The sequence below is a fragment of the Sapajus apella genome, unplaced genomic scaffold, assembly GCF_009761245.1.
Source record: "Sapajus apella isolate SASKATOON/1434 unplaced genomic scaffold, GSC_monkey_1.0 scaffold30, whole genome shotgun sequence".
Classification (NCBI taxonomy): domain Eukaryota; kingdom Metazoa; phylum Chordata; class Mammalia; order Primates; family Cebidae; genus Sapajus; species Sapajus apella.
In genome coordinates this window covers 2,959,075-2,986,757 of record NW_022436970.1, presented here as the reverse complement: position 1 = coordinate 2,986,757, position 27,683 = coordinate 2,959,075, and the positions used below count along the sequence as shown (strand labels likewise).

The window sequence follows — 27,683 nt, the reverse complement described above, 5'->3', positions numbered from 1 at the left end:
TGAATGATCAACATATATTAGCACATAAAAATAAGTCAGAGAAAGGCAAACAAATATTCCAAAACTGGTTTCCCAGTCTTTGCTCTGTTAACTCTGGCCTAGCTAAACTGAGCTAGCAATGCTATTTTTCTTCCTCTTAATGTCTGTGGAGGGTGAATCAAACGTGAAAGCAAGATCAATTCTGTTTTAAGACAGTAAATGAGCTTAAGATCAGACCTGTTTCAGTTTATGGAGAGAATCTAACTATATGAGCTTAAATCCATGTTTACAGAACTATATTACAGAGGCAGAAGAAAAGAGAATACACTCCCCACCTACAATGACAAACACATTTTATATGGCTATTGATAGTGCCAAAAAACCATTCAGTCTCACGTACCACATCCACATATAGGGCAGCTACGTTCTGCATGTTTGTAGCCCCACAAAATCATATGTTGAAACGTAACCCCCAAGGTGATGGTATTAAGAGGAGGGGGTCCTGGCCACCAGTGAGATTAGCACCTTTATAAAAGAGGCCTGAGGGAGCTTGTTCACCCTTTCCGCCATGTGAGGACTCTCAGCAAGAAGGTATCGTCGATGAGGAACGGGACCTCACCAGATACTGAATCCATTAAAGCTTGGATCTTGGACTTCCTAGCCTTTAGAACTGCTGAGCAATACATTTCTGTTTTTTAATAAATTACCTAGCCTAAGGTATTTTGTTATAGCAGCCCACGTAGACTAAGATAACAGCTAAAGATTATAACAAAATATCTTCATGCCTATTTTATAAAAGTCAAGAGCTAGAAGTGTACAACCTTATTAGGGAGATCAGAAAACCAAAGCTCAGAGACGTTGTTATGGTTTACTCCACACTAAAGAGCAAGTCCAGCATAAGCATCATGGCACGTCCGGAAGTCAAACCTCCTATCTCAAAACCAGCATTCCCTCCAGGGTAATAGAAGGCTTTTACAAGAAGTGAGGTTCAAAGTTACTATCATTACAACTATTATCATTTGAACTCTTTTGATCACAACCATACCCCAATGCTTACCATACTCTCTGACACTGAGGAAGCACTAAAAAAAAAAAAAAAATACTTGTGGAATGAAAGAATTTGATTAACACTTCACTGTCCATATTTTAAGCACCTTTCAAGGTCTCAGTTAAGTTTTACTTTATTTACCAAAATAAAGAAAACAGATGGTCACTCCAGCTATTTTGTTCTTGAATCTCTGCAGCACATCATTATATCATTAAAAAATATCCAGACTTGGAAAGCTGTGTGAAAAAGAATCTTGCAGATAATCTGGCCCAGAGGGTTCTAACAACCCTGGCTGCTATTTAGAATCACCTGATTAGCTTAATGAAAACACACATTCTTGGCTCCACTGCAGACTTAGAGATGCAGAACACAGTCCAGTGACATGAAGTTCGCTATTCTGTGGGACAGCCAGTGCCAGTCTTAGACTGTTTTCATTACATAAAATGCAAAGATAAGCAAAATAGAAAGAAGTGTAGACTGGACACGGTGTCTCATGCCTGTAATCCCAGCACTTTGGGAGGCCAAGGGGGGCAGATCACCTGAGGTCAGGAGTTCGAGACCAGCCTGGCCAACATGGTGAAACCCCATCTCTACCAAAAATACAAAATTAGCTCGGTGGACTCTGCCTGTAATCCCTGCTACTTGGGAGGGGCAGGAGAATCAGTTGAACCCAGGAGATGGAGGTTGCAGTGAGCCAAGACTGCACCATTGTATTCCAGCCTGGGCAAAAAGAATGAAATTCCATCTCAAAAAGAGAAAAAGAAAAAAGAAGTGTTTAAGCCTTGCTGTACCCATCATCCAGCTCCAACAACTTTGAACCCGTGGCTAATCTTGTTTCATCCACACCCCCATTTGCTTGCTCTTCTTTAACTCCCTCTCTTACTTGTCTCTTTCATGCCTTCTTTCTTTCCTTCACTTATTTACATCTGTCTCTTCTAGTCATAATTCAAACATATTTTCTAAATTGCTTAATCTACAGTTTGCCCCTACCCCCTTTCTTGAAGAAATCAGTTCTTGTATACTCAAATCTGGATCCTGCTGATTACATTCCTATGACAATATCTAAAGTGTTCTTCTAACCTCTGTAGTTCCTATAAACTGGTTAAACAGATTCCGTTTGAATTTCTGATGATATCTCAGATGCTGCTATGTACTTCCATCAGAAGTGTACAATGCCTGGCTCTCTTACAGTGATAATGGGAGCTACTGCCCAGGTCTATTAATACATTAGGGGTGGCAAATATTACATTCCATCATTCCTTCTTCACTTATTGGCTACAACATTGCTATAAAGAAGAATTTCCTTTCATCAACCATTTGATTATGCTGAGGTACATTTGTATAAAATGTACTAATTTTCAAAATAAGTTATTCCCCTAGCATCATTCAAAAATGACACTGATGTTTATGTGATTTTTGCCCCCAGTACTACTTTGAACTCTTGAATGAATCCAAGTAAATGTGATAGGTTCCTATTTCAATACACTACAGTTAGTATTGTCTTTTTACTTTGCTTATAATGTTTGATAGAAATATAAATAGATAAATTGCTCCTGGATTCTCAGTCACTGTATGTGGAGGTGTTTTGACATTAAATTACATTTCTTCCCACACTTGTATAATTTCATGATATACATATATGTGTGTGTGTGTGTATAGTTTCATAATAAATGTAAATACAATTTCATGTAGTTTTTACTACTAAATATAAAAGATTTTTCTTGAATTTAAGTTCTCAGGGTACATTTGTAACTTAAAATCCACTAGAATAAAAGTAGTCAGAAGCTAAAAAGAAATCCTTATCAATAACTTCTAAAACTTGTCTATAATCAGGCCAGGCACAGTGGCTCACACCTGTAATCCCAGCACTTTGGGAGGCTGAGGTAGGATGATCACTTGAGGCCAGGAGCTTGAGACCAGCCTGGGCAACATGGAGAAACCCTGTCTCTACTGAAAACACAAAGACTAGCCAGGCATGATAGTGCTCGCCTGTAGTCCCAGCTACTCGGGAGGCTGAGGCACAAGAATCTGTTGAACCCAGGAGGTGAAGATTAGGATGAGCCAAGATCGTGCCACTGGACTCTAACCTCGACAACAGAGCAACAGAGCAAGGTTGTCTCAAAACAGAACAGGACAGAAACTGTCTATCATCATAAAGGGAAACAATACAATCTAGAAATTCCTTATTGTTTCAAGTAAGACACTCCTTAGATTTTAGGTTTAATTTTAGCTTTCAGTCTTTTCTTCACCAAAGTCCTGCCTTTTTCGTACTCTTTCAGCCATACTTACCTTTCAATCTGTAAGACTATCTATCTACTTTCTTATGTTTATAATGGCTTCCGGTCAATTTTTTGCCTTGAGAATCTTTGCCCTAATAAATACTTTAACCTGCGTCAGTCCTTCTATGGATCTCTCATTGTTTTATAAAACAATTAAAAATTTTAATGTTTTCTGGTTCATCTGGAGATGATCACACCACAAAGATTCTGGCATTTTGAGGGTAGAAGCTGAAAAAAAGGTTAATTGAAGGTGAGTTTGCTTAGCAAGATAACGTATTCAAACATGAACTTACACATAGTCAGTTAATCATTCTAAATCAGAGCAAAAGACTGTGCACAGATTCTGTTAGGAAGAACATGCATTACTTATCTTGGTTTCCACATGTGGAAAACAGGAATGGCTGCCACTCTCTACTCTGCACATGGGCAATAACTGTAAAAACCTAATAATGTCACATAAAAAAATCATGAGTATCTTGAAAACAAAAGGTTATAAAAAACATACTGTTGCCCAAAAAGGCTATTGTTGTTACCAAGTTTAGAGGTAATTAAGTCTAAATGCAAAACACTTCTAATTAAAAACTATATTAGATGAAGTTTTGAAAAATACTCTGCATTAAAAATTATTTTGATGCCAGGCGCTGTAGCTCACCGCTGAAATCCCAGCACTCTGGGAGGCCGAGACAGGAGGATCACCTAAGGTCAGGAGTTAGAGACCAACCTGGCCAACATGGTGAAACCTAGTCTCTACTAAAAGTGCAAATTAGCCGGGCATGGTGGCAGGCACCTTTAATCCCAGCTACTCAGGAGGCTGACGCAGGAGAATGACTTACACCCAGGAGGTGGAGGTTGCAGTGAGCTGAGATTGTGCCACTGCATTCCAGCCTAGGCAACAGAGAGAGACTCCATCAAAACAAAACAAAACAAAACAAAACAAAACAAAACAAAAATAAAATTATTTTGGGCATTCTCATATTTAGGAATTCTGCAAATTTATCAATCCATCAATTTATATTTAAACAATGCATTAACTAAACACTGTATTTACTGCACTTTAAAGGTTAAGCTGTGAGTCAGTAAATTAAAAATTCTCTGAACAGCACATTATAATTTAGCTACATTTTGAACCACAGTTAGATGGAATCAAATGAGGTCATAATCAAATTTTTAAAATAACTTTATTTCTGGGTAATAGAAAAAAATGATTTGCTTATCACTAGAGAGATGGCAAGGAATTTACTCGTGGCCCATAGTACTTTTCTTGAATCTGACAGAACACCAAATCCAACTTCCATTGAAAATGGAAAAATGGCTCAGTGTGGTGGCTCACACCTGTAATCCCAGCACTTTGGGAGGCCGAAGAGGGAGGATCACTTGAGATCAGGCGTTCAACAGAATGGCCAATATGGTGAAACCCTGTCTCTACTAATAATACAAAAATTAGCCAGGCGTTGTGGCACATGCCTGTAGTCCCAGCTACTCGGGAGGCTGAGGTAGGAGAATCGCTTGAACCTGGGAGGTGGAGGAGGCTGCAGTGAGCTAAGATTGTGCCACTACACTCCAGCCTGGGTGACAGAACAAGATTCCTTCTCTAAATAAATAAATAAATAAAATAAAAATAAAATGAAAAACAAATATATCAATTGGCCACTGTTTTATTAATGAATACTAACTACCCACACTTCAACTCTCAAAAGAACAAGTAAATCTTACCACCAGAATGAAGATTATTAAAAACAATACTGAACTAATTACAATTTCATTCATGGAATTAAAAGACCTCAGTGAAACACCATCTGCAGAAAATATCAGAAAATAAAGGCAGGCCAATAAAAGATGCAAAACCTCAACGGTTGACGAGGTACTCTCTAGCACATTTTTAGGCAAGGTTGTTATTAAGTATAAAACAAAAGCAAGTTACTACCACCTACTGCATTAATACACAATGCTGCCAAGGGGCAATCACCTTGACATTTAAGTCAGAAAGGCTGATACTTATTTCAGAAAGTTCCTGAAACAAGAAACTACTAGGTGGTGTGTCAGGAGGGCAACCACGTAAGCAAATTTGAAAGAACCTGCAAGGATTTATCCATTCCTAGATAAAATGCACTGTTCAGAGAGTGAGACATCTGTTGACCAAAATATTTTCTGTCGATACAGTGATGAGAATCACACCTTATGCTGCTGCAGTAAAAGACTGAGTCATAAATCACTCATTACCTTTTACTTCCCTTAACATTATATTTGTCTTTTGTCTAGTTGTTAATTTGAGCTCTGGCTTATATAATCTGCTTTCATAAGCTGGTGCACTTCCAAATCTTAGCACAGTTGATAATTTACTATAAGGATGAGCCACATGAAATACCAATATTTGATCATCTTTGACCATGAAAAATGGCAATTTCATATGGCACAAGCTAATATTTGATATTTGATGGTCCTTAATATCACCACACCCACAGTATTGGCATTCAAAGAGAATAATCACTTGGGGTTTCCATCTGTGTTTACCTGTATGGCTGTATATACGTGATTTAAGGGAGGTACAAAATAAGAAAGACAGAAACATTTCAATCTTTGTCTAGCATTTAAAAAATATCATAGCTTTTAAATAAGCATGTTCTATAGTTATATATACACGTCCCTATATAAATGTCCACAAAGGCAAACTCTACTTTGTAGCTACCAAAATTAACTTGATTGGCAACTGGTAAGTTCCGCACTATGATTTCCAGGCAAAACTGCTTGAATGACATACTGCATGTAACTATGTAATACTGCTATATTTTAAAAGTAGCCACATCAATATTTTAGGACTTGTGTTACTGCCCAGAACTCTTCCCAGAAGCGGAGTGACCTGTTCCACTCAAGCCAACTTTTATATGCAGTTCAGGAGGTCACAGAACTGACACTGGCGACATTCTGAGCAGACTGCTTTGTGTATGATGATCAGTCAGTCAAAGTAGAATTTTAAATAAGCCTGACCTTAACAATCCTGAAACTCTTCTCTAGCGCTTAAAGGTCCAAAAAATTCTCCACTTGCCGAAAGTAGTATTCCCCCTTTAAACCATCAACTCAAACACACTAGTAAATCCTCTGCTTGCCATTTTTATTCTTTCTTTACTTCTAGATTGCCATCCCAGTGAACTGACAAGCACAGCTAAAATGGATGGCACTGCAACATTTTACAACATATAATGCACTGGGCTGCCTTTTCTATTTTGGAGAAAATACATTGTAATGACCACTGGCACTGAGGATAAGAGATTATAGGAACCATTTCTTCAGTCTGATAAAGCACCTAGTAGCAGGCTCAGAAATCCATAGCAATTAAAAGGCAAATAAAAGTTAAATATAGAATTTGTATATCTATTGTACATTATAATCAAAGATGTGATCTTGTTAACAGATCATTAATTATTCCTTATCACTAACATCCCTGTGAAGTACTAGGTAAGCGATGGGATATTACTAGGCCATTGAAATGCAAATTTGGGGGCAACAGTTGCCAACCATCATTTATTTATCTGTAAATGCAAAATGGAGTTAGCTGTGCTTACGCCACAAAGGTAGAATCCATTTTTTTGAGGCATGGCCTGGCTTTCTGTTTCAAACCTACCCCATGACTATACTGCCTAGAGAGCTACCCAGCTATGGTAAGAGTACTTCTCAGAATGCAACAAAATAGAGAATAATTTCTTGGTTGTCCTTTCAAAACTTAAGACAATGACATTATAGCAACTTGATTAAAGAACATAATTAGCATTATTATTTTAAAAAATTTTCATAGACACGGTCTTGCTATGCTGCACACACTGGTGTCAAACTCCTGGCCTCAAGCGATGCTTCTGCCTCAGCCTCCCAAAGCGCTGGCATTACTAGCATGAGCCATCATGCCTGGCCCATGATTAGCATTATAAAGAACCAAGCAGAGGATAAAATTTTAGTGACCTGAAAATCTGGATTCATGAGACTGTATTTAGAATTCTAACAGTAAGTTATTCCTTCTAGAACAGTTGGCAATTTATAGTATCTCAGCTCCAAATCCATTGCTTCCCCCCTGCTTTGTAATACTGGAGCTGGACTCTGGAAACATGTCCTTTGCCAGCTGGCAGAATGTTAAGCTTCATTAACAGAGGTCAATGGAGAGATCCTGCAAGGGAAAAACACTTTCCTTCCCAAGCTGCTGTGGACCACCCAGCCCTTGGAAAATGGCAGGCTATGTGTCTGCAGACCAGCTTGGACCAGCCCACCAGATCTGGCCCCTATCCCTAAAGAAACTTCCATATTAATACCAAGCTGCCTACACTCACAGGCAGCAGTAGGCCACTTTGGCAAATTTCATTATCTACAAGCCCGGTGTTCCCCTAGGAGTCACAGACTCTTTAAAGAAGTCTAATCTTAGCTTTGGAGGAGGGCCTCTCCCAGTCCCGAGTGCCTTTACTATCCACTCTTCCTCAGCCTAGACGAGGTAGTAGCTGATATTTTATATATGCTGTCTCTGGACCCGAGTCTCTTTTTACCTCTTTTAGTAGTTAATCACTTTCTACTAGTGAGAAGCTCTTTATCTTAAACTTTCCCTGTTTAGATAACTGATGTGGCTTCTATTTCTTACTGATTTACCTTCCTTCCTCTCCAACTCCCTTCAAGAATGAATGGGGACCAATATTACACTACCTAAAGTAATTGTTTTTACTGCTCTGGCTTGGAGACTACTACATAGATTTAATAATCTTCTAGAAAATTCTACTTTCTCTTTTATTTACAAAATCATGAAGCAGTACAATTCTGATACTACAAAAGTTCTCCAAAGTGCCCAGCCCATTTAATCTATAGATGACAAGATAAAATTTGTGATAACAGTGAAAATTTACTAAAATGCCTATCTCTCTCTCTCTCTCTCTATATATATATATATATATATATATCCAGTAGGCTCAGTTCAGAAATCACTTATTAATCATGACGTTAATCTCCTTATTTGCTTAAAAGAGAAAATCTATAGGGTTGGGGCATAAATCACAGTCATCACTTAGGCACACATACATAATATAAAACCTTAAAGCATATATTGAATTCTTAGGGATTATTTCTAAAATTACTTATCAATATGTCAGCACTTTTTCAATGGAAAAACTCCTTTATTCTTAAAGTTTATATGATGATCAGAAATCATTAACACGGCATTTATTTTTTACACATTAGATATGGTCAAGATTAGTTTCAGGCTTGTACAGTCTAGAATTTTTTTTTCCAAACAGTAAGATACAAAACTAAAGGTAACAAATGAAAAGCATGTTGTACTGGGATCTAATTCCCATGAGTGGCTTTCCTTAGTGGGGGCTCAAGGAACACAACAATTAATTGCAGTGGGCATGTGCAAAAGAAAAACAACTTGAAAATGTAAAAGATGCCTTAAAATTTTCAGAAAATTAGGGCAATCCTTAGAAACACATTATTATCTTTAATACAAGAATTTTAAAAACTTTGATGACAGCATGAAAAATTTTTTCTCCTATGACTAGCAACAAACAAAATTCAGAATATAACTTACTCTGATACTGTTTCAATTTTGTTTCATGAAATATAATGGGGAAATATATACCTATTTAAAATAATGAATTATAGGTAAGAAGCATCGTGGCTTAATGGACATGAAATAAAACTGAATGTGAAAAATTTACTTGCTATTCTAAAGCCTACCTAATAATGCAATGACGTATGCTAAAAATCTCTAATTATTATGCTTCTATTTTTAAATCTATAAATAAAACTGTACTAAACTTTCTACCAATGGGTTGTATATAGCACCCTTGAAAACTGGAAACGGAAAATATTGGGGAAGGAATAGAAAAATTAAATTGCTATTCCTAATTCTTAACATAATCAGCTACTTTGAAATACAGTATTACTTATACTACTATAAAATATAAATCTATACTCTACTACCTAGGAAGAACCACTTTTTAAGAACAATTTTGAAACAATGTTTGGCTTCTAGAAATCCTGCATAAATACAGAGAGTTCACAGAATTCTTCACTCAGATTCTTCTAAGGTCAACTTAAATAACCATTATATGATTATCAAAATTAGTTAGTATTGGTAGAATACTACTCACTAGCCTACAGACCTGGTTTGGGCTTCACCAGTCCCCTTTTTGGTTCACACATCCACTTCTGGATCCCACACTGTATATAGTTGTTGTGTGTCTTTTTTTTTTTTTTTTTTTCGGAGATATTAGTAGACATTTATTCATTTTAACGCAAGGACTAAAAAAATTGCCTTATTTGCAGTACACTGTCTTCCTGAGGAGTGAATTCAAATGAATCCACCAAAGTATTTTTAATAAAAGCTATGTTTAAGTACGAACTGGCTCAAATATTTGGGAAGAAAAGTTAATATGGGAAAGCTACTGAGAGTACAGTAATCCACACAAGACTTAGTATGCAAACAAAACCTCTTAAGTGTGTATCCCTGTGTATATATTTACTGTAGACTGCATTTTTTAATAGTCACTTTAAAAACAAAATATTATGGCTTTGAATTTTGAGACAAAAAGCCATCTAAGTCCTATAAAGAAAAAAAGACCTTTTGTCTTATGTGTGTCTTTAGCCTCCTCCGATCTGTGACAGTCCCTCACAGGGCTCATCTTGTCTTCCAAGACTTTGACATTTTAACAACAGTTCATTTTGTAGAATGTCTCTCAGTTCCGATGTTTTCTCATAATTAGATTAAAGGTATAGCTTTTGACTAGAATATCACAGATATATCCTTGCAAGTGTATCATTTCAAGGAAAATATTACATTGAAATGTTTTATTACTGACAATGCTAACCTTCATCACTTGTTTAACCAATTACAGCAGATAAATCAACTTTCCCTTTGTAACTGATACGTATCTTGGGAGGAAAAACTTGAAGGCTGTGTTAAATATACTGATTTTAACATCCACTCGTGAATCTTGTCTGCAACAGTTATTTCTGTGGTCTTCACCTAATCAAGATTTCCCTCATTCTTTCTATATTTATTAACTAGAATCCTTCTGTAAGAGCTATCCCTTATCCTTATTTACCTATTTATTCTAATAGTATGGCCTCATGGGTATTTTATTCTATAGATTATCATGTCGTAAAATACATCACATTTTGTTGCCTAAATTGTTCCAGTTTTGACACCATCAGCTTGGTCCCATGTCCTTTTGACATGCCCTTATCCTTTTTAAGCCCTTCCTTATTATTATTATTTTTTGACATCACAGACATTTGTTCCAAGCCCTAAAATCAACTACGTACTTCTCCAAGGAGTCCTGCTTCCTTTTATTTGAGAATGGTATTTCAAAACCAACATCTTAGCTATAGGTAGGGACATTGCTGCAGGAGTGTCATTACTTCTGGACCCTCTCAGTGGCCAAAGGTAGGAAATATACGTTTCCATATCAATCAAGGTATAAAAAAGTATATTTATTTCTATATCTGTATGTATGCATACTAAAAACTATGAGGTCATACTGATACTTTGAGACTCATTCTATGCTTTTCCTTATTTGTAACGGAGAGAAACATTTTTATAAGCTTGGTTACTGTTATTTTAGGTACCTGAATCATACTATCTACTACAAAATTGAATCAAAGTGTAAACACTTTTATGTCCTCCTTTTTTTTCTGGCTCAACAAAACAAAGGTAAAGACACATAATAAAAATTATCAATGTCTCTACAATATTTATAAAGCCTCCTGTAGTTCTGCCTGAATTCACCCCCTTTCTTAGTACCCTTTAGTGTAATCATTGTTCTGAGTTGCGTGGTTATCATTCCCTAGCTTTTATTTTCTTCCCACATACATTTGTATCCCTAATAATAAATTATTTCATTTTACTTGGTTTTAGACTTCATAAAAGTTCATTTTTCCATTTTCTTTTTTTGCTCAGTATTTTATCTGTCCAATAGTTAATGCACATTTGCATTGTTTCCAATATTTGTTATTTCAAACTGTTTGTTACAAACATGCTTGTACATGTTTCCTGGGTCACATGTGAAAAGGTTTCTGTAGATATAGAAAAGAGTGAACTCACAAGATAATATACTCAACTGTTTTCCAAAGCGACTAAACCAATTTACATTCTTATAATAAGTGTAAAGGAGTTCTGGTTGTTCCAAGTCCTCAACAAAATTGGATAATGTTGGACTTCACGCTTTCAGTTTGGAAGTTAAAAAATACTACACTGTGCTTTTAATTTGTATTTCCTTGATAATAGGGTTTAGCATCTTTTCGTAAGTATAGTGGCCATCTTTGTTGCCTTTCTGAGAAACACTTTTTCAACCTTTATCCATTTTCTGCTATGCATTTGTCTTTTTCTTATTTTTTAAATATAAAGGTAGTTAACCATCTCTTGTCAGTGACCTATGCTACAAACACTTTATCTTTCTCTTCATGCCTTTAAAGTATTATTGATTAACAAAAGTTTGTAAGTTTACTGTATTTGAATTTATCAGCCTTCTTAATGGCTTGGTTTGGCTGTCACCTATTTATGGAATCTTTTCCGATTCCAAGGTCATATTTTCCTGTATCATCTTTTAAAAATTTTGAAAGGTTTTGTCTTAAATCCACATGGAATTGATTTTTTGGTGGTGATAGGCATTACAGGATCCAATTTCATTATTTTTTCTTATGGTTAGCCAATAGTATATATACCATTTATTTAAAAATTCAATCTTTTATTTCACTAATCTACAATGCTAGGTCTATATAGAATCAAATTCCTAAGCATGTATGAACGATATCTGTGCTGCCTATTTTGTTCTATGAGTCTACTGGTCTCTCTTGAACCAAGGTAACAATGTAATAATTACCATACATTTAGAACAGAGTAAGGGAAATCCGTCCATCTTGTTTATCTTCTTTAGGAGTGTCATAGCTTTTCTTAGTCCATTGCTCTCTCATATAAATTTGAGAATCAGCATGTCAAGTTCAATAAAAAAAAATTCAACTGGTGTTTGGTGTGGAGTGGTATTAATTTATAAATAAGTTTATGAAAATTGACATGTTTATGATATTCACTACTCCAAGCCACAAAAAAATGTACATTTCTCAATTTAATTGTTTCAAAATTTCTTTCAGTAAGATTTTAAATTTTGTTCTATAAGTCTTATATATTTTTTGTTAGATTAATGCTTTGGTATTTTATATTTTATAATACTGTCTAGTTGAATTTTTTATTACCTATCTCAAAAGTTACAATGAGGATTATGAGTTAATATTTGTAAAGTGCCCAATATAGTAGCCAGTATATCATCAGCACTATGTGTTTATTGAATAAAACAAAATAAATCACATATTCCATTTATCTCTGGCATAATTCATTTTAGAATTTTGCAGTTATTAAAATAATGTTGATGAGATTTTGATTGTGATTATGTATGATTTGTATCTTAATTTGAGAGTAACTGAGATATAGGCCATATGGAATCACCGACCCAAGAAATGCAAACTATTTTATTTACTCAAATATTATTTTAGTTCCCTTGGTAGTATATTCTGTAATTCTTTTCTCTTTTTTATATTTTTAATTTTTATGAGTACATGGTAGATATACATATTTAGGGGTACATGTGATGTTTTGATACAGTCATACAATGTGTAATAGTCACAACAGGAAAATGTATTTAAGTGTAATCTTAGCTATGCAATTTCATTTGGTGACCGTAATTGTTGAGTTTTTTTTTTTTTACTATTTTATTCATTAAATTTGAGCATCTATTATTTTAACCACACAAATATCTATTCACCGTAAAAAAAATTTTAAAAATCCAAGGGTATATAGCAAATTTTTCTTATCCTCTAATTCTTTTGATAGTTGGGTAAGTTCAAATTGTATTGTCATCTGCATTTCTCCTATGACAAAATTCCTATTTGTAGGCTTTGTTTAAATATTTTTAAGTTCGTTGTCTGTATTTTTCTTCCTGGTTTTTAGCATCTTACTAGTTAAAAGGGTCTTTAAAAAAATGATGATTTTTTACATTTTCCACTTTGTTCACCAGTAGATAGAAAAATTATTCATTTTTGATTTAGCCTGTTGATTGACACCTGGATAACCTTGGTTTTCCAAATACACATTACAAGCTGTTCGATATTTAAAGCTCTTGTTTCTTATATTGCTATATTTGCTAAAACGTCCATGCTAAATAATACCAATATGCTTCTTGTTAGAATGTATCTAATGTAAACCAATTAAGGATGATGTAGCTTTTAGTTTCAGCTTAATAATATTCTATACCATGCTAATGAATTTTTTCTACTCATTGTTTATTAAGAGTCCTTATCTGGAGAAGATTCTGAATTTAAAAAATGTCTTTTTAAAAATTTTTTACTTCTGTTGAAATCATCATATATTTTTTCCTTTGACTACCTGTATACTTTTTATATTGGACAATGTATCATACCATGAATGTCCAGGTTAACAGACAATGTACCTTCAAAAAGATTAGCAAAATCATCTCAACAATTACACAATAAAACAGAAAGTTTCAGTTAAAATGTAAGATACTACAAGAGCTGCTTTATGTATAACCACTTTAGTTTTCACTTAATACTTCAGTCATTGCTCAATAAAATAGACAAAGTTTCAGTGACTTGGTAGAGCTTAACTATTAAAAATAGGCAAATTATATATAGAATGTTGGAAGGCAACAAATGCTTTAAAAAAGAAAGTATAGAACAATATACAAGGTATTGGATATGGGGGAGGAAAGGCAATAGTTTGCAGGATTAAATAGAGTGACCTTGACAGGTCTCATTGAGAAGTTGAGAACTGAGCAACTCCTTGAAAGAAGTGAAGGAGTTAACCAAGTAGGAATGTCAAAGAAAGAGTATCCCAGCAGAAGGAGTGACTAGTATGCCTGAGAAACAGCCAGGGCACTGGAGTAATCAAAGTGCACAATAGGAGAAAAGTGAGTTCAGGTAGCGCCTTTCGGGGAATCAGGAGGATTCTGGATAAATTTTAGACCATTTGAGAATTTTCAGCCAAAGATTGATGTGATCCATATTACGTTTTTTTGTTTTTGTTTTTGTTTGGTTTCTTTTTTTGAGACGGAGTCTTGCTCTGTCGCCATGCTGGAGTGCAGTGGTGCTATTGTGGCTTACTGAAACCTCTGCCTCCCAGGTTTCAAGTGATTCTCCTGCCTCAGCCTCCGGAGTAGCTGGGACTACACGTAGTCACCACCATGCCCAGCTAATTTTTGTATTTTTAGTAGAGACAGGGTTTCACCATGTTGGCCAGGATGGTCTCAATCTCTTGACCTCATGATCCACCTGCCTCAGCCTCCCAAAGTGCTGGGATTATAGGTATAAGCCACTGTGCCCGGCCAATCCACATTAGGTTCTTAAAGAATCACTACCATGACTACTATGCTGAAAGGAAAATAAGGATGAGGCAGGAAGGCTTTGCAGGAACCCAGTAAGAATAAAGGTAGGCAACCGTGGTGCTAACAGGAAAGGCAGTGAGAAGTAGCTGACTGTGGGATCTATTTTCAAATAGACCCAATAAGATATACTTGATAGATGTGCTATGTCAGAGAAATAGAGGAATTAGGGATGAACCTAAGAAACTGGAAAAAAATGAATGAGCATCAGCTGAAAGAGGGAAGACCACAAGGAGAACAAGTCTAGATGGGAAAACAAAGAATTCTGATTATTGAGTTTTTGAAGGATATATAACATCTAGTTTTCAAAGTTTTGTCAATTTTTTAGGAATCTAGCCCTATTTTTGCACATACAATGTGATGTCAAATTCCAACTTCTAAAACACACACACACACACACACATCAGTTCTGCAATTGTTGAAGTAGTGCGAAGAGCCTAGGCAGCCACTGAGCCATCTCCATCTAACCTCAGGGCTTCAAAGAATATAATTTAAAAACCAAAGGCATAAGGAAAGAGCCCTACATTTATTGATTTCACACAAGCATTCAAGTCCTCTAGTGGACTTGGGTCTGGCAGTGCCCAGTTGAATTGGGTAGCACCAAGAAGTCCATGAGCACTTACCGTTTGACACACGGGCCAAAGGGCAAAGAAACAAAATAGACTTGGGCTCCCTACTATTCAACAAAGTCTTAGAACTTGTGTTTTCTAAGGACATGGCAAGGGGTCTACAAACAAGTTCACAAAATGCTTCTGTATACTTCTTACTGAAAGGCTTTCTAAGAGAACCATCAAAAGCCCTGCAGCTCTTGGAGGGATTACACTAGATGTTCATGGTCCTTTCTTGACATAAAATTGTTTGAACTTAGAGAAACTTAAATACTTTCATTACAGAGACCCTGGCACACTCATATATTAAGACATGCAAATATGAAGGAATCACTCTGCAGAACTTTCAGAAAACTACAGGCCAAGTTTATTGAAAAACTAGAAACCAGAATGTCCTATGCAGGAACAAAAAGTCACTGGCAAACAATGTGACCTGATATTAAACTGGCTACAAATGCAATCCAGTGACAAAGAATCAAGAAAACTGAACTAAAATGAAAAATTGAATCAAAGTAACTAGCATATGATTTAGGTGGCTGGCAAAAAGAGTCTTGTAACATGCTGCATCACATTCTAGACCAAAAAATTATTTTAAAGCCTCCACAGTACTTAAATTCCTGTAAGGATATAATTCTCATTTTGCTTTTACTTGTAAATATTGTATGTTGTATAACAGCTTTATCATTTTTAACTGTGAGCTACACTTGCCTTATATACCCTGTCTTAATGATATAATCTCATCTACACTAAACTAAAACTACCTAAATGTTACAACCACAGATGTTATATTTAGCTACTGAAGTATTTTCTTCACCTAAGTTACCTCAAAGCCCTTTTGTATATTAAATGGCAAGAAAGGACCATTAACAGGCTTTTCAAGGGGTTGTTAGTTTTCTGTTGTCTTTTCCCTTTTGTAAAAAGCCAGGCAGTAAATATTTCTAATTTTGCAGTCCATATAATTTCTATAGCAACTACTTGACTCTGCTGTTATAGCGTGAAGCCACCATTAATAATATATAAACACATGGGTATGGCTGTGTTCCAATAAAAGTTTATTTGCAAAAAAATGGGAAGGGGCCCAGGTTTGACATACAGTCATGGTTTGCTGGTCTGTGGCCTACAGCACAATTATATTCAACATAACACAAATATATAAAGCTGAACATGTTTGGAGAATGAATTATATAAAGGACAGACAGAAGAAAAATATTTTAAAGATGCTCAGCTTCAAACACATAGCATAGCTATGGACTACTGGAATGTATAAAAGCAGAACAACTGGTATAGAACAATTAAAGGAAGACAGGCAAGTTCAAGTGTCAAAATAAATACAAGCACTCTACAGTTAAAATAATCATACATCACATTAATTTCATAGAAGTCTAATTTTAGATGGAAATGGTCTTAGAAATAGTCTTGTGCGGCCGGGCACGGTGGCTCAAGCCTGTAATCCCAGTACTTTGGGAGGCCGAGGCGGGTGGATCACGAGGTCAAGAGATCGAGACCATCCTAGTCAACACGGTGACACCCCGTCTCTACTAAAAATACAAAACATTAGCTGGGCATGGTGGCGCGTGCCTGTAATCCCAGCTACGCAGGAGGCTGAGGCAGGAGAATTGCCTGAACCCAGGAGGCAGAGGTTGCGGTGAGCCGAGATCGCGCCATTGCACTCCAGCCTGGGTAACAAGAGCGAAACTCCGTCCCAAAAAAAAATAGTCTTGTGCGAGTTACTTGTTTTCTAGAAGAGAAACTCAAAGTCTTTAGTGTAGTGGCTTAACAAAAAATGGTTGCAAATTAAAGTTATTTTTGGAGACGTAGGATGAGATTACATCATCAAGACAGGGTTTATAATGTAAGTGTCAGATCGCAGTTAAAAATGATAAAGCTGTTATACAACATACATTATTTACAAGTAAAAGCAAAATGAGGAGTCAAAACTTCCATCTGATCTGAGCTTAGTATGCTGATGTGGTTGAAATGAGATACAAGGTAATAAATATATAGAAATTCATCCAAATACAAATAACAAAAAATATTTAGTGTTACATTTAAACATATAAAATGTGTATCATAATGTAGCCAAAGAAAGGTGTATTTTTACACAAACCCTCTGAGAATTAACGTGCTTTACCACAAACAGTGAAAATCAGTATATGTTACAGAAAAGAACAGCATGAGCTTTGGGGAAAAAATTCATCTGGATTGAGACTGTTTATAAGAGAGGTAACTTTAAGGAAGTTACTTAATTTTTAAGAATATCAGTTCACTACCTACCAAATGGTGATAATACTATCTACCTCATAAGGTTCTTATGAAGATCTAAAAAATATATACAGAATTTAAAAGAGCTATTTCCTTTCCTTACTCTTCTACAAACACATCTAATAACAACAACAACAAAAACTAACATTTGTAAGTACTTATATGTCGGCACTTTTTTCATGCATTGATTTATAATCCTTACAATAACTCTATGAGGTAGGTGCTACTCTTATACATTATTCCTGTTTCTTAGTTAAGGAAGCTGAGCCACAAAGTATTCAAAGCCACACAGCTATGATGTGGTGACACCAAGATTCAAAACCAAGCTCTGATTCTCAAATAACAAAATCACAATAAAAAGGGTGAACTACCTAAAGAATTACTTCTGAGAGTAATATAAATGTCATTTATTCACTCTGATTAGTTCCCGTTATCTCTTCCATTTGAAAATATCTTAAATGGGTACAATTTGTGCATTAACTCTGGTCATAGCTTCATGACCAGAGTTACCATAAAATACTCAATTTAAAATAATTATACAAGATCCTATATTCTACTGGGTTTCTCTACTCTGGCTATACATCAAAATTACATAAGAAGCTTTAAAAAGAATACAGACGCCTGAATTCCATCCCTGGAGTTCTGAACAGGAAGCCTACCTAAATGCTCAGATAGCCACGTTTTAAAAACACTTTGCACGTGATTTGAATACATAGCTAGAGTGAAGAGTCACTGTCTAAACACAGATGTAATGGTGATGTAAGTCCAGTGGCATCTGCAACCAGGATGATTTTCAAAGATAAAAATACAAGTGAGAGGTGGTGGTAAGGAACATGGGATGCTGAATGAGTACACTGAGAACAAGACAGAGAGGAGAGTAAGGAGCCAGACAGGAAGGCCAGATTCATTCTAATTGCTAGGATGGCCAGGTTGGAAACACAAAGGAAAGGAAACAGAAGTGCAATCTCTATGGCCACAGCGGCAGTTCAGCAACACAACCTGGTAACTGTTTGTGAATGGTACAAATACCTGTTATTTTGCCATTGCTTATCCTTGCAAACGGCTTGTCACTGTTGCTACTTTTGACGTAACTTGCAACTACCACTAGTTTTGTTATTAATTGCAATTTTGGCTGAACTAATTTGTAATACCATATTATTTTTAAAAATCAAAATAACATGTAAGGCAATTATTTCTACAAACTCTTTCAGTAGTTCTTATCCATTTTTATTTAATGACCTTCTTTTGAGAACCTAATGGAATCTGTGGATCCTTTTCCTAGAGCAAAAAAAAAACCCATAAATGTCACAAATATGGCATTTTCCATGTAATGGCAGGTAGATCATGTACCCTGGCCAGCATTACAGTGCTTCTAAAGATTCACTGTGGGGAAAAAATTAATTGCCTCTAATGTATCTCACACCAAAGAGAAAGCCATTCCCAAAACGCAGAGATGTGAATTTTTAATGTCTATGCATATCCACAGCAACAGCACATTCTTAAATGAAAGCTTCAATAGATGTCCGTATTCACAGGTGACCTGGCATGTGCTGGCATTCCCTCTCTTCTCTGTAGCAGCAGTTCTGAATCTTCGTTATAACACACAAAAAACATGTGAAATGGTGAAAATATACTGGTTTAGAGTTGGAACACATGAGTTCAAGTGCAGGCTTGGTACTTTTTAGCCATGTAATCTTTCAAAAAAATTTTTTATCTATGCCCTCAATTTATTGCCTACACAAAGAAAGTTTAACCCAATTTTACAAATCTTTAGTAAATATATTTGGTGGTACTAAGCAAAGCTTCCATTTCTTCATCTGATAAATGAGAATAGAAATGGTACTTATTTGATAGGACTAAAAGAGTAAATAAGATAGTACATGTAAAGTACAGAGCAAAATGTCGGGCAAAGAGTAAATGGTCAATGACCAGCTATTATTAATGCGCCTCATGTTGTGCTAAGTGTTGGACAAAAATGTGTCTCGTAAGGTAACAAGAGATATGTATGGAGTTGGAATTAAAAAGGTGTTAAATAAATGGTATTTCTTTCTCTCTCCATTTGTTAAAATAGAAAGGGAACTGGGACACATGCAAGTTAGCATGCTGCAGAGGAAGCCGGCAAGGCTGCCCATCTGCTCCCGACCAGGACTGAGGTCCTCCCTCTCCTCAGTTCTTGGGGGTGTTTGTGGCTGACAAGTCTCAGTGGAATCCCTCTGTGGGCTTTGCCTTAGGATAAGGAAAGCTGCCTTATCCAAAGTTATGCCCCCTTCCTAGGCCTCCCAACCCTTCCCCAATCCAATGACTGACTGACAAGGGGATATTAAAGTTGAGCTCTGATCCCTAATTCGGGACAAGTCTGAAGGGTCACCCCAGCTCCAGAGTTCCCCAAGATCAACTGAGGCCTTCTATGCAACTAAAACACAATTCAACTTCCCCCTCTGCCTAATTCTGTTTCACTCCCCTAAAGATAGATATTGATCCTAAGAATACCCCTGAACACAAATCTGCCTCAGAGTCTGCTGCCTCGGGAAATGACTTATGACATTTGCCCAAAGTCAAAAAGCTAATGAGAGAGCAAAATGGAATTTACTACAGATGTGCCAGCATAATTCCACAATTATACAATGAGGAGAAGAGACCCAATCAGAGAATGAACCCAAAGACCTATAAGGTAATGTAATAAATAATACCTTAAAACATTCTAATAATGCCTCATTTGTGGGTTGGAATAAAAATGCAGAAGGCTTTCTACTAAAGTGTGCTGATATAAAACAAGACAGCAGCCATCCTGGCATGGGGAGAAAAAATGGGAAGGTGATGAAGCAGGTGAATTTCCTGGGATGCTTTGTATTTCACTTCAGGAGCAGAAGACTATTTGGATAAGTTGGAAAAGAAGCTTTAAAGTCAGAATAGTTCCTGCCTTTTATTTTATGCAAGAGAATATTGCAACCCAGAGGGATACATAGCTTACCCAGGGGTACAACGTAACACTGGCCTAGTCTAGGCTTCTTATTAATCTTCAGAGTCCTTCAGCTTTGTCTTCAGTATGTGATCTCAATATATGTAAAGTGTAACTCCCACAAAAGATTCATCTATGTTCAAACAAGTACAAGGTATGTTACAAAACTAAGTATGACTTTTGAATTGTGCATCAGTGTTCTTTCCTCCCATCAATGTGGACAGCTGAGGTTTCACTGCATTATGAGTTTTCACAGAATGCTTTAGGAGGAAGGTTAGAACTCACTATCTATGCCTCTAACTACATTAGCAATTAAAGTTCATTAAATATTGTATCTTAATGGCTTTATCTCAAAATGAGGATAATTATTATCTCATTCAATAGGATGCCATAAAGAGTAAATATTTAATGATAGCAATGCATTCTAAATGCCATATAAACGAACATGGCAATACACAGAGCTGCTTCCAGCAGGTTAACATTATAAGAGGTTAATATTACACATGCCTGATCAAAAAGAGTGCATGTAAGTAAGACACAGGATCATTGAGACATCTAACTGTTTTCAAACAGGAGAGCATGATTTAAACTGACAAATCTAAATTTAATTAAAACATCCCAATTCAAATAAGAAAGGTCTTGAAAATCCCTGTGACAGGCAAATTTACCATCAAGGAACTTAAGACCTCTGAGCAAAAATCAAAAAACCAAAAAACAAAAAAATAGGTTAATGGGATAAAAGTAAAAAGCAAATCCATGATTACCTTTAAAACACTTTTATAATTGTTAAAATAGGCTAAGAACAAGAAAGGAAAAAAATATCAAGGACATTCTACACATTTTAAATTGGCTCTACTAGGTACTATATTATTCATTCTGATACAGAATTCCTTGCCTGCTACAAACTTCCATAGAATTTACTAAGAAGCACTGCAGCCTTCCCTTCCCATAGCTAGTCCTTCACCCAAAATACTCAAACAACAAGCCAGGTTCTAAAACACTTAAATATTTAAAATGGTTGCATAAATTTTATTTATCTTCATTGGGAAAGGTAAGGAGAAACTACAGAAAAGTCCCTCCCCATAGTGCAGTTCAGCCCAGGTTGAGCTCATGCCAGAAATACACTCTAGAATCCCTTTACATATAGTTCAACTTACTGTATCTTTTAACGATCCAAATGATCAGTACTAAGGCCCTTCGATTCCCAAGACTTCTTCGAAAAATCTGTTTCTACGCCACCACAACTTTTCAAATCCCTCTTTTCCCCTTTTTCCTTTTTTTCTAATGATAGTAACAATTTTCAAATAAATTATAGTGAGTGGACTACTAAAGTCCCCATTATTGTGTAGCTATCTCATTTCTTAGTTCTACCAGTAATTGTTCTATAAATTTGGAAGCTCCAGTGTTAGGTGTATATAGATTTAAAATTGGGGTATTTTCCTGTTGGACAAGTCCTTTTACCATTATATAATGACCCTCTTTGTCTTCCTGCTGTTGCTTTCAAATTTATTTTGTCTGAGAATAGCTACTCCTGCTCATTTTTGGTGTCCATTTGCATGGAATATCTTTTTCTACCCCTTTACCTTAAGTTTACATGAGTCATTATGTGTTAGGTGAGTCTCTTGAAGACAGCAGATACCTGGTTGGTGAATTCTTATCCATTCTGTCATTCTGTATCTTTTAAGTGGAGCATTTAGGCCATTTACATTCAACATTAGTATTAAGATATGAAGTATTGTTCTATTCATTATGCTATTTGTTGCCTGAATACCTTGTTTTTTAAAAAAAAAAATTTATTGTATTTTTGTTTTGTAGGTAGGTCCTGTGAAATTTATGCTTTCAGGAGGTTCTATTTTGGTATATTTCATGGATTTGTTTCAAGATTAGAGTGAACTGGCAACCAACAGAACGGGAAAAAATTTTTTGCAATCTGCATCTGACAAAGGGCTAATATCCAGAATCTACAAAGAACTAAAACAGATTTACAAGAAAAAAACACAAATAAACCCATTCAAAGGTGGGCAAAGGACATGAACAGACACTTTTCAAAAGAAGGCATACATGAGGCCAACAAACATGAAAAAATGCTCTTCATCACTGGTCATTAGAGAAATGCAATTCAAAACCACACTGAGATACCATCTCACGCCAGTTAGAATGGTGATCATTAAAGAATCTGGAGACAATAGATGTTGGAGAGGATGTGGAGAAATAGGGACACTTTTACACTGTTAATGTGAATGTAAATTAGTTCAGCCATTGTGGAAGACAGTGTGGTGATTCCTCAAGGACCTAGAAATAGAAATTCCATTTGACCCAGCAATCCCATTACTGGGTATATATCCAAAGGATTATAAATCATTCTATTATAAAGACACATGCATACATATGTTCATTGCAGCACTGTTTACAACAGCAAAGACCTGGAACCAACCCAAATGCCCATCGATGATAGACTGGACAAGGAAAATGTGGCACATATACACCATGGAATACTATGCAGCCGTAAAAAATGATGAGTTTGTGTCCTTTGTAGGGACATGGATAAATCTGGAAACCATCATTCTCAGCAAACTGACACAAGAACAGAAAATCAAATACTGCATGTTCTCACTCACAGGCGGGTGTTGAACAATGAGAACACATGGAAACAGGGAGGGGAGCATCACACACTGGGGTCTGTTGGTGGGAGGAATAGGAGAGGAACAGTGAGGGGTAGGGAGTTGGGGAAGGATAACATGGGGAGGAATGCCAGATATAGGTGACAAGGGGATGGAGGCAGCAAACCACATTGCCAGGTATGTACCTATGCAACAATCATGCATGTTCTGCACATGTACCCCAGAACCTAAAGTGCAATAAAATATATATTTTTTAAAAAATTAAAAAATAAAATTATTACAATTAAAAGAAAAGTCATATAGAAGCTAATTCACAAATAATAGAATTTTGTTTAAAGATAAACTACGGTTAGAAAAGTGATGACAACAGTACTATTTTATATAAGTAGGATAATGAGATGTAAACTACCCAGCATCCAGCCCAGTGCCTGAATGCAACCAACTAGCAGTTCGTTAATTCACCACGTTCCCACATTTATATACAGATATTTGTACTAAGCATTGGTAACATTCTAAAGGAAACAGCATTTATTTTTACTTTCCTTGCAGGAAAATATCAAATACAAAAGGATGCTGTTGAGAAATTACAACAAAACATGTTAGACTTAAGTAGTGGGTTTACTGCTTAAGTCTAACATGTTTTGTTGTAATTTCTTAACAGCAACAGCTTTCAAGGGATAGTTTTAAAAGCACAAATAGTTATACTTCAGTAACCCTCTTCAAATGGGAGTATCTTACAACTTTCAAGGAATAGATGGTTTTAAAAGCACAAATAGTTTTAAGACCTAGGTAGTTTAATGGAATTGATTTCTGGATGCTAAATTTGCTAATGATCTCCTTCCGTAAAACTGTGAGGGGTAGAAATTTCCACTTCAAAGCAAATAATCAAGGATTTAAGATTTCTGACTTTTAATGGAAAATTTGTTCATGTATTTATTAAAAATTGATGTTGATGGAGATGAAACAGTTAAATGTTCTAATGACTATATTAGAAAAAGCTGTAAGTTTTATTTTTAAACATCAATATTCACAATCTCCTCAAGATACTGTGAAAATATATTTTGCAATTAAATAGCTGTCAACATAAAATGTGCTAAGGATTAGATATTTCTTGACACTCTTAGGGAGATACTGAGCAAAAAAATTTGAAAGGCGTTATACCAAATTATGTCAAAGTTTTATTAACCTCTAATATTCTAATGCCAAGCTTCTAAATAAGAAAATAGTTATGTTAAGTTCTGGGCTATCTGAAGTGACAGAAAAGCTAGACTAATTAAAGAGGCCTTTGTAGAAATGGTGAGATTTGAGTAGGGTTTTAGGAATAGATACTGGGGATCTTGAAGGACTTCAGAAAAGATAAGTAAGCCTGAGTGGGGGGGGGTGGGCAGTAAGCATGCAGTTGCTGACAAGAGAGGGACAGTGATGTGCCCAGGTGGAGAAGGAAACGGTTTTCAGGTGGCAAGACACTTGAGTTCAAATTTAGGTTTTACTACTTTTTGGCTGAATCACTTTGAATAAATCTTAAGCTTATTTTGAAGATCAAATGAGAGGAAAGACAGGGTTTTTTAAATTGTAAAGTTACAGCCGGGTGCAGTGGCTCACACCGGTAATCCCAGCACTTTGGGAGGCCGAGGCAGGGGGATCATTTTTGGTCAGGAGTTTGAGACCAGTCTTGCCAACATGGGGAAACCCCGTCTCTACAAAAAAATACAAAAATTAACCAGTCGTGGTGGTCTATGCCTGTAATCCCGGCTACTTGGGAGGCTGTGGCAGGAGAATCGCTTAAGCCAAGGAGGCGGAGGTTGCAGTGAACCAAGATTGCTCCACTGCACTCCAGCCTGGGTGACAGAGAGAGACTCTGTCACAAAGAATAAAATAAATAAATTGTAAAGTTATAGTACACATTAGTCATTAAGCCCTTTCCAATTGGGAGCCACTGAACAGCAGCAGTTTGCATAACGGTCAAAAGCATGAGCTCTGGAACAACAGACTAGTTGGAAACAAAACTCCTTTCCCAAAGGTATGATCTTTGCCAGGTTAACAAAGTAATGAAACCTCTCTATGTCCTGCCAGCGTTATGCAAAAAATGGAGATAACAGGGATCCACTCTACAGGGTTATTACCAGGATGAAGTGAGTTAATGCATGGAAAGAGCTTAAAAAAAAAATAGTGCTCAAAATAGTTGCTTTATTGTGGTTGTTGGTGGTATTGTTTAAATTTAAATGTTATTACTCTGATTCTCAAATTGAGATCAAGAGATTATCACCAGTAAGTATTTGTTGAAAGAAGTCTTTCAAAAAAAGTGATAGGAGAGGCAGCCAAGTCTATTGAAGGGCTTTTATAATAAAAGTCACTAACATGGCCATGAGTTTTACAGAAAGTGTGTGTGGCAATGGTCCAGTGAATTTCACTGCTGTCATAAATAACAAAGTAACATGGATCTTTTTCTCTTACTTAAAGCCCAAAAAGCAAAAGGATCTATTGCATTTTGTTCTACAAGAATATTTTGTGATATAGTCAGTAGGACTGTATTTGTTCTTTAAGAGAACACAATTTATTAGAAATAATTTTGCCATATGTGGTGCCACATGCCACTTTGACCTTACTGAAAGGAGTTCTGACACCCAGCACTAACACAGCTTATTTTAAAGCACCCTTATCCATTATTAACATACCAAGCATAGAACCAAAGACAGTAGAAAGACATAGCTCTTTGAATTTTGATTGTTATAGTCTGTAGTCATTTTAAAACTGTTTCTGGAATATTTTTGAAATTACAGGGGTATTTCATAATTCATCATGTAAGCTCTTTTCAATAAACACATTATTTATATGTATTACATATACATACTAAAATATGCCCATTAATTAACAAATATGTATTGGGCATTTATTTATTGAAAGGAGAATAAATATATTTTCTTTTCAAAACAAAAGATTGGTGTTCTATCCCACACCTGACTTTTCACACCATATTCAAAACAAACTGCATAGCTTTCCAGAAATTATTTTAGAAATTTTAACTTGAAGCTAGCTTTCATAAATTTTGGCTAAAATCTGGACCAACAATGCAAAAATACAAAGGTCAGAAATGTGTATTTTGAGAAAAGCATTTAAAAGGCTAAGTTTTAACGTTTAAAAAAGAGTTCAGGTTACTGTAACTAATGGGAAATGTGCCAGACTGTACTGCTTTCTAACTTTATGTAAGCAATCTAAATGGGTTAAAATTCAGGATATATTCAATATTATGAGATTTTGCTGACAAATAGTATGTATTAAGAAGCAACGATCAGCGTTAGAAATTTTAAAACTTACAAGTATGTCTGGCCAGCGAGTAGTTGGATCCACCACTAGTCAACCCAAATCCCTCAGGAATTTGGCTAGAGCTTCGAGGTCTGGTCAATAGCTTAGGAGGTTCAATTTCAGCACCAAATTCAGCTCCTATTACTCCAAGTAAAACAATAGCAGTAGCTTGCTTTCGTCTTTCCTCATAAGATGTAGAAATTTTTTTCATTTGTGGGACACTTGATAAGCAACCTGAAAACCAAAACACAGAATCTCAATTTAAAACAAATCAATAGAAAAAAGACGTATGATTAGAAAAACATTCAATATTGCATATTCTGGAAAGAACAGTATTTCCAACAAATGGCACTAGGAGAAGTGGTTACAAAAGAATGAATTTAGGTAGACCCCATCTTTCAACATGCAAAAAAAAGACAAACAAAAACAAAAAACCCTGAAAATTGATCATAGTCCTAAATATAAGAGCTAAAACAAAAGAACTCTAAGAAGACAACATAGGTGTATATGTTTGTAATCTGGGGCTATATAATGATTTCTCAGATATGATATCAAAAGCATGAGTAATTTTTTAAAAATTTTACATAGGATTTCATCAATATTAAAAACTTTTGTGCTTGAAAAGATGAATCAAGAAAGGATAAAGACAATCCACAGACTCAGAGAAACTCTTTATCAAACCGTGTATCTAATAAAAATTATCTCCAGAATACAGAAAAATTCTTATGACTCAATAGTAAGAACAATCTGAATAGATATTTTTCCACAGTTGTATGAATGGTCAATATGCACATGAAAAGGTGCTAAATATCATTAGTCATTTGGAAAATGCAATGCAAAACCACAACGAGATACCACTTCACATCCACTACAATGGCTGCAATGAAAAAGACCATCGCAGTGCTGTTGAGGATGCACAGAAATGGAAACCCTCATGCCTTGTTGGGGGGCATGATAAAAATGGCACAACTACTTTGGAAAAAAGTTTGGCAGATCCTCAACAAGTCTGACATAGAGTTACCATGTGGCCCAGCAATTCCACTCCAAGATAACTCCCAAAGAGAAATGACACACATGTACACACGAAGACTTGTACACGGCTGCCCTTAGCAGCATTCTTTAAAGTAGGCTTGGAAGCAACTTAAATGTCCATTAACTGAATCATAAGGAAAACATTAGGTTGGTGCAAAAGTAATCACAGTTTTTG

The 27,683-nt window shown here is 35.8% G+C and overlaps 1 protein-coding gene across 4 annotated transcripts in view; it reads right to left on the bottom strand.

Moving 5' to 3' along the window:
- The window catches only part of WDR7 (WD repeat domain 7), a 391,158-nt gene that overhangs the window by 116,188 nt on the left and 247,287 nt on the right, over positions 1–27,683 (bottom strand). For all 4 annotated transcript variants that reach the window (XM_032293871.1, XM_032293869.1, XM_032293870.1 and 1 more), the window contains one exon: positions 26,489–26,710. In XM_032293871.1, the coding sequence (XP_032149762.1) occupies positions 26,489–26,710 (222 nt within the window). The remainder of the gene's footprint in view (positions 1–26,488; positions 26,711–27,683) is intronic.